Source organism: Cotesia glomerata, linkage group LG3 (genome assembly GCF_020080835.1).
Source record: "Cotesia glomerata isolate CgM1 linkage group LG3, MPM_Cglom_v2.3, whole genome shotgun sequence".
NCBI classification, from domain to species: Eukaryota; Metazoa; Arthropoda; class Insecta; order Hymenoptera; family Braconidae; genus Cotesia; species Cotesia glomerata.
This window is the reverse complement of record NC_058160.1, coordinates 10,153,199-10,173,053: the sequence shown is the minus strand read 5'-3', so window position 1 is coordinate 10,173,053 and position 19,855 is coordinate 10,153,199. Positions and strand designations below refer to the sequence as shown.

At 31.4% G+C, this 19,855-nt stretch overlaps 1 protein-coding gene across 3 annotated transcripts in view; it reads left to right on the top strand.

Moving 5' to 3' along the window:
- The window catches only part of LOC123262144 (frizzled-2-like), a 109,841-nt gene extending 98,930 nt beyond the window's left edge, over positions 1 to 10,911 (top strand). For 2 of the 3 annotated variants that reach the window (XM_044724252.1, XM_044724251.1), the window contains one exon: positions 8,082 to 10,911. In XM_044724252.1, coding sequence (XP_044580187.1) covers positions 8,131 to 10,446 — 2,316 coding nt within the window. In that variant the 5' untranslated portion in view covers positions 8,082 to 8,130 and the 3' untranslated portion in view covers positions 10,447 to 10,911. The remainder of the gene's footprint in view (positions 1 to 8,081) is intronic. The other variant, XM_044724250.1, reaches the window with a different exon arrangement.
- Positions 10,912 to 19,855: the final 8,944 nt, after the last annotated feature.

Sequence of the window (19,855 nt, the reverse complement as noted above, 5' to 3'; positions counted from 1 at the left end):
ATTACATATTATATGTGTCGGTGTGAGCTGGAAAGTTTATCGCGAAATAACGAACGGGTTGACAGCTTCGTATAATACATCGGTGGTTGTAATCTGCATTGGTGTCAAGAAAACAAGTTAAATACCGTTATTATATTCTATTTTACAAGATTTATATGATTATAGTTATTTACTAAACTATGTGGGGATAATTTTATGGACTTTGGAAAATTTATAATGAGATTTAAAAATTTTTATTATTATTTTACTACTGTTCTTCGTTTATACAGTAAATTTAAATAATTCTTTACAATTTACAGCGTTTAAGGAGATCCAAGTACCCTCCTAGTGTAAAGAATGTCTATAGAAAAATAATACGTAGAAATATTTTTGTTATGTATCTTAAAATTAATTTTAAATTAATTAATAACATTTTTGAGGAAATTTCCGAAAAATTTACTCATTAAATAATTATTAACATTTAATTGATTAATTAAAAATATAGCACTCTAAATTACCGGTATACACTTGACAACACCGCAAGAGCCCTAACCTTAAAATTTATTTATGTTTACTGTCTAACTAAAATAACTAAGATCTTCTAGCATTTAAAAAACCGCGGTTACTTATGCGCTGAGTAACTGCGCAAGCGGTGTTGCCAAGTCAAATACAAGACTTTAAAGAACGGAAGTTCCTTGTGATTTTTTATAAAAAATATAAAATAATCTCCGTAATGCATTCTTCTTTTTTTATTGTTTTAATCGAAAGCTTATTATTTTTTCAATCAAATTCAATGAAAATAAATTTTTTTTTTAAATCGTTAATTGCATTAAATTCTTAACCAAATACACGGCTGGTGGAATTTCTATTTACCTACAAGTAAAAATTACAATTTTCAAACCTAATTATTTCATTAAATACCCCGGAAACCTACTGTTTTTTAATTTTTTTATTAATTATTAGGCTACGTAGATTGAATTTACAAATTTTCAGGAAGTTTTGAAAATTTGACTACTTCACGTGGATTTTCTTAAAATTTATTTAATGAAATTAATTTCATTTAAAAAAATAATAAATGATTTTATAAAATCGGTATAGTTAAAATATAAAAAATTGATCTTACAAGATATAAAAGTTGTAAAAAAAATAAATAATCTTAATGACCTACCTAAACATATTTATTAAAAAAAAAAAAAATATCTTGACTAACTGCTTGTCAATTACCAGTGAACCGCGAAAGTTTGTCAAATAAATAAAAGTTACTCAACTAAAATGGCAACTAAATAAGTGACAAATATATAAATACAGTTAAAAATGATCAGTAAACACAATTAGTCAGATTAAAAATAACAAAACTGAGAAATAAATCAGAGAAAAATTTATTCTCATGATTCACCATAAGAAATGATAAATAAAATAAATAAAAATAAAATAAACTAGCTATTTTAAATTCTAAATTATAAAACATAATATATAATACCGGCAACCAGCTCCAGTAGAGATTAATTAATTACATACAAATGTCGTCGTGTGTTACATGTGTGTCTTTCGAAAGGTCTCGTATAAATATAAAATAAAAAGAATATTTTTATTTTATTAATATACACACCCAATATATTAGCTTCTCTCCTTCTCGGTCCTATCCCCGTTTGTTAATAAAGTTTTCTCGGTGATTTATGCACATGTCACTTGTAACATGCTGTGCTACCTGAAATATCTGGTATATATCTTCGATATCGGCGTGTAAACCCAATAATGTCTTTTACTCCCGAGGCAGGGGCAGGGAGCGTGGGTCGACCACGACGACGATCGTCAGATAAAGATAAAGGAAATATTCATTTATAATAACAAAAATAACAATAATAATAGTAATAATATATATAAATATCCATATTGATATCCCTGAGTGCACACAAAGGGTTGAGCTTAACACACAAGAGAAAATTAAAAGATTTATTTCCATCGGTTTTATCTATCCGGGTCTCATCAATCTTTCCTCATCTTCCTCCGCAGATATCTCGGTAATCCTTGACGTGGGACGATGAATCACCAACTCTTTTCGTTTATTCTCTTTCGCCATCGTCATCATCATCATCATATTCCAATCGCTATCCTACTTTATTTTTATTTATACTTTTTGTTAATCTTGATTAAAAAAATACACGTGAAAAACTTTTTCCTTTTTTTTTATCGATACTTTAATACGACAGTCTGCATTTAAATCCTTCGATGACAAAAAATTAATACACTAGAATTTTTATTTTTTATTAAAAAAAATCTCTGCAATATTCAATATTATCTCAGTGTGTAATTACACCCAAATTTAGAAAATTTAATTAATAATAATTATTATAAATAAACTTATACTTTTAATTTTTTTAATAATCAAGATAAAACATATGCGTAATTACAAACTCTGCTTTAACTAATGAGTTTACAACTTTTAATTATAAAACAAGTTTCATTTCAACTGTCAGTTTAATTGAAATAAATTAACTAATTATGAATTTATAAGTACTAAACATTAATTAAATAAACTTTTATTTTACTATATTCTCGAGATCATTATGACATTATGCATTATTAATAAATAAACATAGGTTGTTATCAAACGCTAATTATTATTTTATTCTCAATAACTAAACGCTTAGACTGATGTATGATGAAAGTTATTACACGCATTTGTATATATATGGCCAATAGAATAAAACTAGTTTAGGAATAAAATAAAAAGGGATTTAAGTGTGTCAAGTATAATATATTGATGAAAAATTATTACTTTTACGGTGATGCTTTGGAAATATTATTTATTTGTATTGGTATCCTTTGAGATTTGTAGTAAACTCTTTACTTGGCTCGCGGTGTAACTCGAGGGGTTCGATGCAAAATACAAGACCGAGACTGACATATATAGACAGAAAAGTTAATATAACTCTCAAAATGCAAGTTAGTTATCTATGTGTTTATATTAATATGCGGAGTAAATGTGTGAGTACTTTATGGAAGTATCGACGTGTTACGCTACCGACCAGCCAACCGTCTGAATAAAGCCTTATATTGTATGAATACTACTTCTCAAAGTTTATATTAATATCATTTATTTTTATTAATTTTATAAATTTTGTTTTAAAAGAAAAATTGAGTATTAATTTATTTGAAATTTAAATAAAGTTTCAAAATAAATTTTTATTTGTAACTAAAAAATATTTATTAGGTACAAATAAATATTTATTGGAAATTAATGAATATATGTTGTTTTCATAAAATAATTTTAACTAGCAACTTTACAGTCACTATGTGACTACCGTGACTTGTGAACTATAAATAAATAAAATTTTGGTTAATTAAATAATGAATTTTGTTAAATTGCACTGTAATTTTTTAACTATTGACGTTTTTAAAGATATACGCTCATCCTGATGTTACATTCATCAAGAGCTTTCATTTGAGTACCCACATGCATTTTGATTTATTTTTCATATATACATATATATAAATATATGAAAAATTGATGTGAGTACTCAAATGAAAGGTTTCAATGAGTGTAACATTGGTATGAGCTTATATCTTTAACAATGTCAATATTTCACAAGATAAAAGGTCATTTCTTAATTATGTATCTAGAGATAGAGCATTTTCGAATGCAGCCTAAATACTTATCATAATAAATTGACTATCGGTGAGAATGATATGAAACCTTGAAAAGGCACAAATTCAAATCATGACCTTTGCAGTGACACTCAATTTTACGAAAAAAAACCGATTTTATTACATGACTATCCTAGACACAAAATTTTTCCTATTCTCTTAATAATATAGGTTAATTATTGATAAATATTTAGTAAATAATTTACTACAAACAAAATTATTAATTAAATTATTGTAATAATTGAATTAAAAAAAAAAAATATTATCAGTTTTATTTTTTATTTAATAATTAAGAACAAAAAAAAAGACACGGATAGACAAAGAGGGTGTTGATAATAAATTGTGTCCGGTAACCGGTGTACCGAGCAGTGTTATATAAAGAGTTATTAAAGTTGTAGAATGTGTGTAGAGCGTAATTTGGTTAACTGCGTGTGAATAATAAAATAATACGGACAGTATCTTATTCAGTTAGTTAATCTTTAATCTTTCATCTCGGATGATTATTTCTTTGGTAAATACATTCGCATGGGCTGCAAACTGAGAATGGATGAGTGGATGATGAGGAGGGACAGTTAAGAGTTCAGGCTAAAGGAAAAAATAAACGACCCGAGAGAATATGGATACATGACTAAATAAAAATAAAAACAACAGTGAGGGTTAAGGGTTTTTTAATTCACCAGGAGAGCCGGAGAAGACACACCAGACTGAGCTGCTGGCTGAAGAAGAGCCCAGACTCCGGACTCGGTCCATTTTTCATTGCATAGGTACACACTGCATGCGCCGTCGAGTAAAAGAGACCGAGAAAAAAGGATGCGAGGATGAATAAAAAAATATATAAAATGAAGGAAAAAAATATCGCGTGTGTAAACGGCACTCTCAGCTCTTTAGTGTGTGCTCCCGGAGGTTCCTCGATCCTACGATGCTACGTCCTAACCTCTTCTCTTCGTTCATTTACTTTCCGTCCGTCCTTTTTTTTTTCTTTTAGTTTTTTTATTTAGCTTCTGTTATATACTTTTACCCTTTTCTCCACGCCAACGACGTAAAAATTGTCTCGACTCGACGAGGATATTCTATCTACTCAAGTATCTACTGTGTCCCTAGACCAGTGCTACTCATCCACTTAATTCTGTCCAAAATATCTTTATTTTTTTACTATGAATTTTTACTGCAAGTAAATCAATAAAAAATATTTTAAATAAGAATTGATTTTAATGTTTATAAAAAAATTAATTAAATTATGATAAATTAATTTATTTATTAAGTTTGAGCTATTTTACAACTTATGATAAATTTTTTCAGGGGAGATAAATAATAAATTTTTTAATTATTCATAAATGTGTTTTAATTTATCATTATTATTTTTATTTTAATAGTCATTTTTTTTATCTATTCAAAATATGAAGATCTAAATAAAATTTTGACATTAATTTTTTATTCAAACTTCAAACTAAAAATTTTTTGACAGTTAAAAAAATATTTATTATTTTTAATAAATAACGAGCAACCTTGCAGTCACTATGTGACTGCCGAGACTTGTGAATTATAAATAAATAAAATTTTGCTTTATTAAATAATGACTTTTGTTAAATTGCACTGTACTTTCTTAACTATTGACGTTTTTAAAGATATAAGCTCATCCTGATGTTACACTCATCAAAAGCTTTCATTTGAGTACCTACATGCATTTTGTTATATTTTTCATATATTTATATATACAATGTAGGTACTCAAATGAAAGGTCTCGATGAGTGTAACGTCGGGGTAAACTTATATCTTTAAAAATGTCAATAGTTCACAAGATACAAGGTCATTTCTTAATTATGTATCTAGAGATAGAGCATTTTCGAATGCAGCCGATTTTATTACATGACTATCCTGAAGACAAAATTTTTCTTATTCTTAAAAAATGTATATATTAATAAAATTAAATAAATATTAAAAACACTTTTTAAAAAAAAGAATTCCAATAAAAAATAAACAAAATTTCTAACTTATAAATTCATAAGCAATTAAAAGAGTATAAATATTGAAAGTGTCAAATGGCAAAAAATTAGATTGTTATCGTAACTGCGCGAGGTAATGAACTCTCGGCCGAGGTCTTTAAGGTGAAGTAAAAGCAAAAGAATAGGTAGAAGTGAAAGAGCTGGCCAGGAGGCAAAAGTTTAAGAGTTAAAGATGGAGGACAACCAGCGTCTACTCAGTACCACGGGTACGGGTCGTGACTGCAGCATCACGAACAGAGGAATATCGCGCCTACCTGCAGTTTATTTAAGAAAACTCTACGGGACATCGGAGGGGATCCTTTTCTATCCTCTATCCTCTTCCACCTTAACATAATATTATATTTTATTTTATTATAACTTTTTATTCTTTTCCACTCGACTGCTGCCTCATCAGACGTTAATATTTTCTACCTCGTTGAATCCCTTCTCCCCTTAACCTCCTGCACCAACCCACAGTACTGCATAGAAAAAGGAGGAAAATAATTTATGCGTTAAATTCTGCACAAGACAGTGCACTGACATGGTTAGCGAAACATACTTACACCGAGTTGTAAAATAAATAATGAATAATATTAAGTCCCAGCAAATTTATTTATCTCTCTCCTTTGACGTCTTTCCTCATTTTCTTCATCACTTTTTCAATTTTTTAATTTTTATTTAAAATCCCAATTAGTTGTAATTTAATTTATTTTCTTAAAATTATTTTCGAGGATAAAAATAATTTATTATTTGCAATGTGCTACAGTGAACAGGAAGCCGAGGCAATATTTCTTGAATGGACTGTAGCCATGCGAGCGTGATTTACATACAAGAAGTGTATATCATAACCCAAACAACGATCTGCGTATATCCGTGGCAGGGCGGGCTTCTAAAACTGATTCATTGCCGGGAGTGCTCTGTTCTCTTTCCAACTAAACTAAACTCTTATTCTTATATATATATATATATATATATATATATATATATATATATATATATATATATATATATATATATATATATATATATACACATACACATATACATTTACTCTCCTGATTCATCATGTCCTTTTGTCTCCTTTCCCTCTTTTCTCAACCACAGTTCTTCTACAGCTTCTTCCATATATATTATATAGTACGGACATCTCTTGTCCTTACATCATCCTTTTTATTTATCTTCTGTAGGGCATTTCGCCCACAAACTGTTCATCCCAACCGGTAAAATCCTTCTAATGGGGAGTTATTGCACAGCAAAAATATCCACTGCGTTTGCTAAACGTCACGTCAAAATAATATTGTAATTTATTTAATGAATAATGATGTTGGCAATTTTAAAACCCGTGAATCATTTTCCAAACATTATTTTTTCGGTTATTTGTTTTATCCGAAAAAAAATGCAGTCTCATCAATTTAAAAAAGAAAAACGGATTTTACCTGCTAGCATGTATACACTTTGTATTTTTAAACGTCAAGCACTCTTAATATTAAAATTCAAGCTCTTGAGAGCTCGAGCAGCCGTTTATTTAGCTTACCAACTAAACATTTCTCTCGAATTATTTATTTGAACTTTAAAACACCGAGTTTCCTTTTTCCCATTAACGTTAGAAGGAAATAACCTGGCGATTATATTATCCGGCGAGTCAGCACTCGAGTGTTCGACCCGTTATAACTTTTTAAGTAGATAGAAAGGAGAAAATATAATTCGTCACACTTGATTAAAACAAAAAGCCGTCTTCACACAACTGTCATCGTATTTTTATAAAATTAATAAATTATTAAGTATATATGTATTATTAAGTCCCCTGAATCTACAGCTATTCCGCCACACACGCTGCATATATTATGTATGCATACAACATATAATAACAACTGTTGTTTGAGTGTGTGGACCCTATAAATACTTTTGCGTCATCGTGAAAACCCTGGTAATCGACTAATACTGAATAATAACATTAAACCAGTCGTCAGTCAGTTTAACAAACGTTTAAACTAACAGAAACCCCTCGTACAATAACATTTAACATTTCATTGGTTACGGTCACGTGTCACGTGTCCTGAGTCTTAAGCTATTACAATATGCTCTGTCTATTAATATAATCGTCATCTCCCGTTTTAAAGACCAGCTAACCCGATCGTTAAGAAAATACAACACCTACACTGAAAAAAAAAATTCTTAACTGAAGGGTAAATTTTCTTGGCTCAAAAAAATATTAAGGAAGGTTGAAAATTTCTTGAATGAAGTCAAAGTTTCTTGAACAAAGTTAAATTTTCTTGATCCAAGAAAATTTCTTGCTCCAAAATGACGTTTGTCTTAAAATTTTCTTGATGCAAGAAGTTTTTTTTTCTGTGTATAAATAAAAAAATTTTTTTCGCTTTTATCTTGATTAAAAAATAAAAAATAAATAAAATTCACACTCAAAAGTGTAAAAAATATTCGGAATTTAACGTGAGAATTTTTTGAATGTTCCAGACAGAGCAGTGATGCCAACCTCGAGAGTATAAAAAATCAGGAGGACGCAATGGTACGGAGACGAGTAGTTCCGGAAACCAGTGGTGGAATGCCAGCAATTTTGCTCACAATTATCTTCCCCCTAGTCCTCCTCATCACAACGACCTCCACATCAGTGTTAGCCGTACCAAATGTGCGCTCAGAATCAGCCTCTGGGCCTGCGAATAGCGTCAACCCTCTGTCAGGAGCCTCTTCCTCAGCTTCAGTCTCTTCTGGGTCCTCCGGTTCCTCGGGCTCCTTGCTCCCAGGATCCTCCTCTGGCGCAGGTGTCCCGGCAGCCGGTTCGGGAGCCTCGTCAATATCAGCAGTGTCATCCTCATCATCCTCGTCGACGTCCTCGAGTGGGTCAATCGGAGCGATTCCAGGAGCAGGTGTCGGTCTAGGAGATGGATTGGCAGGTATCGGCCACTCATCATCCGTTCTTGCGTCAAGTGCCAACGGAAATGGCAGGTGTGAGGACATCACGATCCCGATGTGTCGCGGAATCGGGTACAACCTGACAGCGATGCCGAACGAGCTGAACCACGACACTCAGGACGAAGCGGGGCTGGAGGTCCATCAGTTCTGGCCGCTAGTAGAGATAAAATGCTCTCCGGACTTGAAATTCTTCTTATGCTCGATGTACACGCCGATCTGCTTGCCGGAGTACAGCAAGCCCTTACCAGCTTGCCGAAGCGTCTGCGAGAGGGCTCGGGCAGGTTGTGCGCCGCTGATGCAGCAGTACGGCTTCTCCTGGCCGGAGAGAATGGCCTGCGAGCGGCTGCCCAACCAGGGCGACCCGGAAAACCTCTGCATGGAGCAAGACAACCACACCAGCAGCGGTGGCTCAGGAGGGTCAGGAGGCCCAGCTAGCATGGCTCCCCTTCCGCCAGGCCCTCCGCGGCCCCCTCGACCCACTAAACCATCAACGACCTCTCGTTGCAAAGGCAAGAACTCAAAAAACTGTCAGCATCCTCCAGGGGAAAGGGCAAGGGACTGCTTGTGCCGTTGCAAAGCTCCCCTCGTGCCTCTGGGGGTAACAAGCAGCGGCATAGGCACAAGCGGCCACGCGGCGGGAATCCTGGGAGTGGGGGCCGGAACCACCCACATCGTCGGGGTCCCGGTGTCGCCAATCGGACTGGACACGATAACCCTGACAAACAACCCGAACTACCCGGGCATTGCCGGGGTAAGAGACTGCGCTCTGCCCTGCCACGGAGTACTCCTGTCCCCCGAGGAGAGAGGCTTCGCAGCGGTCTGGTTAACTCTCTGGAGCGGCCTCTGCGCCGCAAGCACCCTCACAACCGTAATCACCTTCCTCATCGACACCCAGCGGTTTAAGTACCCGGAAAGGCCGATCGTTTTCTTATCAGCTTGCTACTTCGTCGTATCTTTAGGCTACTTAGCAAGGAGTGTGTTAGGACACGAGGAGATCGCTTGCGATGGTCCAGCGCTGAGATCAGGAGCTCAAGGTCCAGGAACCTGCGTCACCGTTTTTCTCATGATTTACTTCTTCGGAATGGCCTCGTCAGTCTGGTGGGTCATCTTGGCGTTCACCTGGTTCCTGGCAGCAGGTCTCAAGTGGGGAAATGAAGCGATAACTTCCTACTCTCAATACTTTCATTTGGCAGCCTGGCTAGCCCCGACAGCTCAGACGGTCTGGGCCCTTTTGGCCGGGGGAATTGCTGGGGATCCAGTGGCCGGAGTCTGTACAGTCGCGCCAGAGGGAGTCCAGAAATTCATCCTCGTACCTCTTCTAGTCTACTTACTCCTTGGGACGAGTTTTCTCCTGGCCGGGTTCGTCAGTCTCTTCAGAATACGTTCGGTGATCAAAAGACAGCCCGGCGCGAAGGCGGACAAGCTGGAGAAGCTGATGATCCGGATCGGAGTCTTCTCGGTGCTGTACACAGTTCCAGCTAGCGCAGTCTTGGGATGCTACTTGTACGAGTCGACTCAACGCGACGAGTGGATCGCTCACCTGGCGTGTCCTTGCAGGCCGCAGTCAAAGCCCATCTATTCAATCCTGATGCTGAAGTACTTCATGGCGCTGGCGGTGGGAATAACCTCTGGAGTCTGGATCTGGAGTGGAAAGACTCTGGACTCCTGGAGGCGGCTCTGGAGACGCTTGTTCGGCGGCGGAGTCACCGCTGGCGGAAACACCGGCCTCGCGGGAGTTACAGGAGTCAGCGGGATCGGAAGCGCGAGCATGAAGGGACGGTCTATGATGCCCAGCTACGCAGCCTCCGGGCCTGGAAGCGCGCTCCTGCCACCTGGGAGCGTCGCCAGCGCCTCTCAACACCACTTGCATCATCATGTACTGAAACAACCCCCGCTGTCGCATGTATGACGTCACCAGTCGGCGGGAGGCGACATGAACTCGGCTGGGTGCGAGCCCCAGTCACAGCTACAGCAGTCACAGTTACAGCAGCAGCAACACAACGAAAGGCCTTCCGCCCTGAGCAACTACGGACCCATTTAGCCCTTCGCCTCCGCCTCGTCCAGGAGGCACACACCCGCCCACACTGCGCCACACACCCCACACAGTGCTGCCACTATCTACTCCAGACGCTCGCTGGCTTCTACCACGGGACCTCTCACCCCTGCCCACGGTCTCGCGCCCTCTTACACTCAAGCTACCGATGTCTGATCCAACCTTTCATCTTCTTTTGGTAACAACCTGTGGTAGCTTTTTTGATTAATTTATTAATTCATTAATTAATGTAGCAAACTAATTTATTTATTGAATTAGTGAGTGGAAAAAATGAATCCCGGAAAAAATAAACCAGAAAAAATAGACCTGGAAAAAATTTTAAAGTTATGAAAAATTCATATTATTTCATTAAAATTATTATAAAACTAGCAACCTTGCAGTCACTATGTGAACCGGAAAAAAAATTAAAATTTTGCTTTATTAAATAATGATTTTTGTTAAATTGCACTATACTTTCTTAAATATTGACATTTTTAAAGATATACACGGAGAAAAAAATTTTGCTATAGGAACTCTATAGTAGTTAGTTAGTTGTAAAAAGTTCCAGTAGGTTAACGTATTCTTATAGTAACAATACCGTTTGGCTCCTGCAACTCTACATCGTTGAGCTCTGAGAGCTAAACGTTATTTACCTCTCACAACTCTACAGGATCGTTCTGAGACTATAACAAATTTTTGGCAGTCTGATTAATAATTTTTTTTACGATTTAGCATTGATAATTTAATAAATAAATGCGACAGAACGAATTTATATTGCCAACAATAATTGTATATGACAAATAAGAATAGTATTATAATAGAAATAAAATAATAATAGAACTTATATTACAAATAAAAATTATTTATAAAATAAAAATATGGTCGTCACAAAATTATCTTATTTTCTTGACTATATTAATAAATATTGGACATAAAATCACTACCGTATATGCACAAGAAAAGATAAATAAACGAAAATAAATTTTATTTTGTGTTAAATGGGGTCTTTTGAATGTATTCCGATCACTTATTACTTATCACAATATATTTAACTAATAAATTAAATTAACAGTCACTGCAAATGAACCTTGAAAAACCATAAATACAAAACTGTTCTAACGAAATTCAATTTGACAAAAAAAAACCTATTTCCTTAAATAAATAAATTGGGAACTTAATTGTCCTCATATATTTTTAATAATATAGATTAGTAACAAAATAATTATGTTTGGCATTTTAGAAGGTTATGAAATATGTCAGCGCACTCCACTACTGCGCAACGTAGAGCGCTCCCAACTATACCGTTTGGCTCTGAGAGCTCAACAACATTGAGTTATCAGAACTAAATAACATTTTGTTACTGTAACTCTACAATGAACAGTAAACTGTGTATAGTTGTGGTAACTCTACAGTTACGTTACCAGAACGAAATTTTTTTTTCCGTGTAAGCTCATCCCGATGTTACCCTCATCAAGAGCTTTCATTTGAACACCCACATGCATTTTGATATATTTTTCATATATACATATATATAATATATATAAATATATGAGAAATTGATGTGGGTAGTCAAATGAAAGGTCTCGATGAGTGTAATTTCGGGATGAGATTATCTTTAAAAATGTCAATATTTCAAAAGATAAAAGGTCATTTCTTAATTATGTATGTAGAGATAGAGCATTTTCGAATGCAGCCTAAATACTTACCATAATAATAATAATAATAATAATAATAATAATAATAATAATAATAATAATAATAATAATAATAATAATAATAATAATAATAATAATCATAATAATATTTTTTTTTTAACAAAAAATGGAGCGATCATTCTGGGAGTGCTTGTTTTTCAGGAAAATTGTGGGGGTGGATATTATAATTTTTATTCTATAATAATTTTAATGAAATAATATGAATTTTTCATAACTTAAATTTTTTTCGGGCCTATTTTTTCCGATTACCGGAAAAAATATTGCCATATACTATTGCCGTATATACGTAAAAATTTTGGATAATTTGTCGAGAAATTGACTGATTATTTGAAATAATTATCGAGTCAACGTAGCAGTGATTTTTGTTTATTATTTTTATTTTTTTTTTTTAGTTGATAATATATTTAAAAAAATGTATATTTAATTTTATTTTTTTATCGACGCCGGGGAAAGTTTTACCGTCCGTGTGAGACTAAAATTAAAGAAAATTAAAAAAAAAATTTTTAAATGGCACGACTTTGTCTCTGGCTAGTAATAAGTACTAAGTAACTCTAGTGAGTGTAAAAATAAAATTTTGGATGCTTTGTATGTTTAATATATTTAATGAAAAGTGAGAATGAATATAATAATAATAATAATAATAATAATAATAATATTGGTTTATTTAAAAGCCCTAAGATTTCTCCTCCTTGAAATATTTTTTTTTTGACTTTATATAGGCTCGAGTGCATGTCCGTCTCTATTTAAATAAAAATAATATTAATAATAATGATAATGATAAATATATATATATTAGGGTGATTCAAAAAAAAAGAATATTTTTTTTTTTCGTTTGGTACTCTGAAAAATAGGTTCCTAGACACCTCTAAGAAAGCCTCTCCAAGCATGAGTTCTTAATTGTAACGGGAAAGTCCTCCTTCTTACAGTTTTCTATTTTTTCTTATTATCAGATAGAAAAATTTATATCTCGCTTCCAACTACTTGAAAAAATATCTTGTTCCTTAGATTTTGTAGGAAATTGAATGCTCTACAAAAAAGGTCTCTTACGATTTTTTCGTAAACCCAACCGTTTAAGAGATATTAACGGTTAAAGTTTGATTATTTTTGGGAAAATTTTTTATTTCTTATAAATTTTATAACTCAATGAAAAAAAATCATTATGAATGATGAAACTCATAGTTTTGTAGGAAATTTACTGCTCTATAAAAATGGTCTCTTATGATTTTTCGATCAAGTTGAGCGTTTACGAGATATTCATCGTCAAACATCAATGCATATCAATTTTTCTAGTTTTTGATCAATAATTCGAAAAATTTCAATTTATTCTCTGAGTTTCAAGGAAATTTAGACAAATTTGAGTTTTTATTATAAAAGCAACTCCTATAGATGTTTTCTGTTCAAAAATTCATTTGAAAGTTTTTATTCTAATAATATTTTTTTTTAATTTTATCTTTAATAATTTAAAATCTTAATCGCGTTGTCATTTATTATTATGAAATTTGTTCAGTGCGTATTTTTAAATTGTTTTTCACAAAATATACATAAAATTTTCGTTCGAGGGGATTTTTGTTTTGAATTTTTTGAAAAATTTATTCGAGTACAAAAATATCAATTCATTGATTTCTTCAGCAACTTGTGAAAAAATGATTTTGCATTTATGGTATTTAAGTGATGAACTTGCCACTTTATCATTATTTGACGATACCGTTTCATTGGAAGTAAAAAAAAATATTGTTGGAGCTGCTAATACTCGTAACGGTACAGATTCTGAAGCTAAAAAATTTATAATTGATAAAAACGATTTGAATTCATTAACGCAAAAAAGTCTGAGTGACTTTGTTTCTAAAAAGTCTTTAAATCTCTTTAAAATCTTTGATTTACCATATGACTTCCTTGATAAAGATATTGAATCGTGGCCTACTAATGACAGTTACATTGAAAATAAAGAATACTTTAACCAATTGAAAGTTGTTAATGATTCAGCAGAACGAGCTGTTGCATTAGTTAGTGAGTATAATCAATGCTTGACAAAAAATGAAGATCAATTCCAATACTTATTGCAAGTTATCAAAGAACATCGAAAAAAATACCCAAACTGCAATAGAGGAAATTATTTACAGTAAAAGTGTACCGTTATGTTGAAAATATTGAAAATTATATGGCAGTTGATAATTAAATAAATAAATTCTTCGATAAAAAAGTGAAACACATGTGAAACACACTAAATTGAATTATATATTTAAAAAAATGCACTAATTTTTTGTTTTAATGTAATCAAACATGCCCAAGACTAAAAAAACTAATTAAAAAAATAGTTCATAACATATTTCTATTTATAGAAACTCAAATTTGTCTAAATTTCCTTGAAACTCAGAGAATAAATTGAAATTTTTCGAATTATTGATCAAAAACTAGAAAAATTGATATGCATTGATGTTTGACGATGAATATCTATAAATTCATAAGAAATAAAAAATTTTCCCAAAAATAATCAAACTTTAACCGTTAATATCTTTTAAACGGTTGGGTTCACGAAAAAATCGTACGAGACCTTTTTTGTAGAGCATTCAATTTCCTACAAAATCTAAGGAACAAGATATTTTTTCAAGTAGTTGGAAGCGAGATATAAATTTTTCTATCTGATAATAAGAAAAAATAGAAAACTGTAAGTAGGAGGACCTTCCCGTTACAATTAAGAACTCATGCTTGGAGAGGCTTTCTTAGAGGTGTCTAGGAACCTATTTTTCAGAGTACCAAACGAAAAAAAAAATATTCTTTTTTTTTGAATCACCCTAATATATATATATATATATATATTGTGAATGTATTTATATAGTTGCTTGGTCTACTGATAGTAGGGCGAATAAGACTTTAAGTTTTATTAAAAAATTTGAAGGATGTATAGGGTAGTTTTTACTGTGGAAATTAAAAAAAAAAAAAAACTATTAATATTATGATTATTAAAGTGTAAATATTTAAATAAATATATAATTAGATGATAGTATTGTAAATAACAGTAATAATAATGAATGATTGGGGAAATTTTTTGTACAGAATTCGAGTCACGAGAGAGAAATCTTTGGCAGATATTTTATAATAAAATAATTATTAATTATTCAATAATGTGTGATTATTATTAAAAAACAAACAAAAGTATATAAATATAAATAAATATATAAATATATATATATATAATAGAGCAGTTTTTTTTTACCGTGAGATTAATAATTAATGAGATAACTGGTCATTGTTTAATATTCCATAGACTTGATATAATATATATATTATATTATGACACATAAAAATTAATAAAATTAAAATGAAAATCTTTACTCTCCGATGTACTTTATCGTTTTGCTAATTCCACTTATTATTAAGTAAAATAATAATAATAATAATAATAATAATAATAATAATAATTAACAAAAGACAGGGAGAGAAAGAGATTGATTTTTTATGTATTGATAAATACAACAAACAAATTAATCACGTGCACCGTAGTTTAACACTGTATGTTACGTGTATACGTGAGAGTAGTATTGGAAGTCTTCGAGACCCTATAATTATTATTATAATACTAATAATTAATGCTAATAATAATATTTTATGATCTCCGCCGAGTACACGGAAAAAAAATTTGCTCTTATTTTTTTTTATTTTAATTTTTAAAAATTTTTTGGAGTAAAATTGATAAAAAAAATTTTTTTTTCCGTGTAAAAATAAATCAGTTTGTAGTTGTAGAGACCAAAATGCAATTATCAAATAAATAAGTCATTTAAGTCACTGTTAAACAATAAATCCAACAAAATAATAATATTTTGACTCATTTAATTGCCAAGTGTAAAGTCAATTCTAAAGCAAATGCGTGTTTTTTATAATAATAAAAATTCAAAAAAATTTTCAATTGAAAAATAAATTTAGTAGGAAAAATTGGGTAACTATTCACAAATGGGGTCAACCCCATTTTGGGCCATAACTAAGTGAAAAATTAACATTTAAAAATTTTTTTTTATTCTACTTGTTTTTACGGCGCATTTGTGATAAAAAATGTCGTGAAAGAAAAAAATAAAGATTTCGATAGCTTTTTTGCCTTTAAAAGTTGGAAAAAATTTTGGCTCTCATGCTTTTGGATAAAATTTATATTTTATCTTTTTTTTAATGTTTTTGATGTATTTTTTTTTTTTGAAAAGTACATAAAAAAAAACAAACAATTAAACGAACAATTAAAAAAAAAAAAGTTGAATATCACAATTTTCTAAAAAATTTATAAATTTTTTTGAAAATTTTTAAAAATTGTGATCATCAATTTTTTTTTTTGTAAATTGTTCATTTTTTTATGTATTTTTCAAAAAAAAAAAATATATCAATAAAATCAAATAGAAATTTCGTTCAAAAAAATGAAAATTAAATTAGTTGACCCCACGTAAATATTTACCAAAAATTGAATTAACCGATACCTGCCTCATGCAAACGTCTTGTCAGACTCTTACTTGCCAAATGCAAAAAATCACTTAAAAATGATTGTTATAAATAAAATTAACAATGCTGAGAAGAGTAAAATAAACACGCAATTTAAGTGAATGAATGAATGAACAAATTAAAATTGATATAATTAACAAAACGTAATTAAATGTAATTGTAATTGTAAACTGCAATGTAAGAACGTATCGAGTAGGAAAAAGTCACGGAGAATTAGTCTCACATATCAGATAAAGATTAAAACTTTAAATCTAATTTTAAGTACTAGAATATAATTCTCGTACTGATTGTAACATTTAATTAAAGATTTGGAGGACAAATTAAAAGAAAATAACGAATTAAAACGTTGATTAATAAGAGGAATAGATATTCGTAGAGTCGAGGGAGAAATGTACGCCTATTTAAATTTGTAAACCATTTTTTGTCACGATTGATGAAAAAATAATAATAAAAAAAAGAATTTCATTAATTATGGAATTATTATAATTATTTATAACTCTCTCGGTCTCTACTCTCCAACTGCCATTATGTTTTCTCTTGTTTCCCAAAAAATAATTATTAATATATTTAAAATAATAATAATATTAATAATAGCGTCAGTTCTAATTAGAATTGACAATTTTTTACCATACGTAAATCAAAATTGTATACGATTTTTAATACATTTTATTATTATTTAATTACACACGCTTGGCTTTTATTTTAACCCATCCTGCATTTTTTGTTTAAAATATTTTATTTTTGGCAATAAAGTACCTGATTTATTAGATCACTACGCCATTAAATAGAGCAGTTTATTGCATTTTATTTAAATTTTAATAGTGTATATATATTTAAAGAAGGTAAGTAAAAATAAAAACTTTTCATTGAATTTCAAACTATTGATAAAATATTTCCAGGTTAAAAAATTCAAAGCGTGTCCTAAAGTCCTTAAAATTTATCAAGGACGAGGAATAAGCTCCGAGAAATGTTTAAATCAGCTTAAATCCTTCAGACACTCTTTCAGAGAAAGAAAGAGAAGAGCATGAGACATCGGATCAAATTTATAGCCCACAGGATATTCTCCTTCCTTTCCATTTAATTTCCATCTCATCCTTATACTTTGTTCTTAGCCTAGTCCTTTCCACACTTTATTCTCTTTTGCTCCTCTTCCCTCTTTTACTTCTCCTTCTTTCTTGCTATTCTGGTTGTCTTCCGACGCTATAGTACTATGTAGGATATGCTCCAAAGCAACTACTACTACTTTATAGCATAGTTGGTATATCTTGGCCATAAACAACTTATACGCACGGCAGTCTGACGTTTACCGCCCACAGTTGGCCCAACAGACCAGATACCAATCTCTCTCTTAGTCATTCTTATTCCTATATACTATATACAATATACAATATACATAAATATATATTTGCTCGTTAACTTAACCGTTTTCTAACAGACAACACTCCAATCCCACAACAATGTCTTATAATCGCTATTAAAATAATAATATTTAATTGATGCGAGGTAGTTTATTAGTTTGCAGCTCTTATATACATATTGAGACAATAAATTTATTAAATTCATAGTTAAAAAATGACCTTGGATCTTGTGAAATATTGACATTTTTATAAATACAAGCTCATCCCGACATTACACTCATCGAGACCTTTTAATTGAGTACCCACATCAATTTTTCAAATATTTTATATATTTATATATATATATAAATATATGAAAAATATATCAAAATCCATGTGGGTACTCAAATGAAAGCTCCTGATGAGTGTAACATCGAGATGAGCTTATATCTTTAAAAACGTCAATAGTTAAGAAAGTACAGTGCAATTTAACAAAAGTCATTATTTAATAAAGCAAAATTTTAATTTTTTATAGTTTACAAATATTTTATAGTTTACAAATCATGGCAGTTACACAGTGACTGCAAGGTTGCGGGTAAGAAATTAATTTATTGAAAATTTTTAATAGAAAATTTGAGAATTTTTATCCAAAATTTTGTTTCCCGAATTAAAAAAAAATAAGGAAAACGGTTGACCCTAAAGGCCATCTCTGCAACTTCCCGCTACCTCCATACCTAAGTGCTCAACAATTCACTTATTTTTTTAAAATCTTCGAGCTCAAAAATATAATTTTTGTGTAATTTTGAGCTCTCCGGGCTCAAATAAATCGCTGTTCTGTGCTTTTGAGCTCTTCGAGCTCAAAAGGCTAATGGAAGTTGTATAGAACACTACTTTTTGAATTTTCAAACCGCAATAACTTTTGAATGAATTAAACCGATTTTCTCGCGGTTTACGACATTCAACGCAGTTTTTTAAGTTCTTTAAAAAATTTTTAAGCGTAAACTGGTCAGACTAAAAATTTCATTCGACAACGATATCTCACGAACAAATCAACCGATTTTGACCGGACTGGTGGCAATCGACGTGGTTTTTTATTGTCTAGAGCTGATTAGTTTTTGGAATCGATCGGTGGAGCCGTTTAAAAGTTATCCAAAAAAAACCACATTTAAAAAAAATTTTTTTCTTAGTTTTTTTAAGATTTCTCAAAATCTACTGATCCGAATTGTGCCAAATTATACTCAAAATCTAAGTTTGACCAAACCCTTTCAAATGGCACCGATCGCGATAAAATCGAATGAGCCGTTAAAAAGTTATAAGCGGTTCACATACTTTCACACACACACACACACACACACACACACACACACACACACACACACACAGTGACAACCTCGCGGGAGTAGTCAGGGAAGCTTCCTGTAACCTTCAAACATCAAGATCTGATGAAAACTCGATTTTTGCAAAATGGGGTAAAACCAATAACTTCCCGATTTTTGAAAATCTTCGATTTTCTTAGCGGGAAGTTAAAAAAAAAAGTTACCCAGAAAAATTTTTATTTTTGCAACTAAAAAATAAAATTACTTAAAATTTTCAACAAATTAATTTTTTGTTACAATATTACTCATTTTTTTTTTAATTAATTTTTTTATCAATACACTCATTGATTTTATAAAATAAAAAATTACTTTGAATTAAAAGCAAAAGAAAAATTCTTAAGCCAAAAAAATTATTTTGAAGAGTTTTTCTAATCAAGAT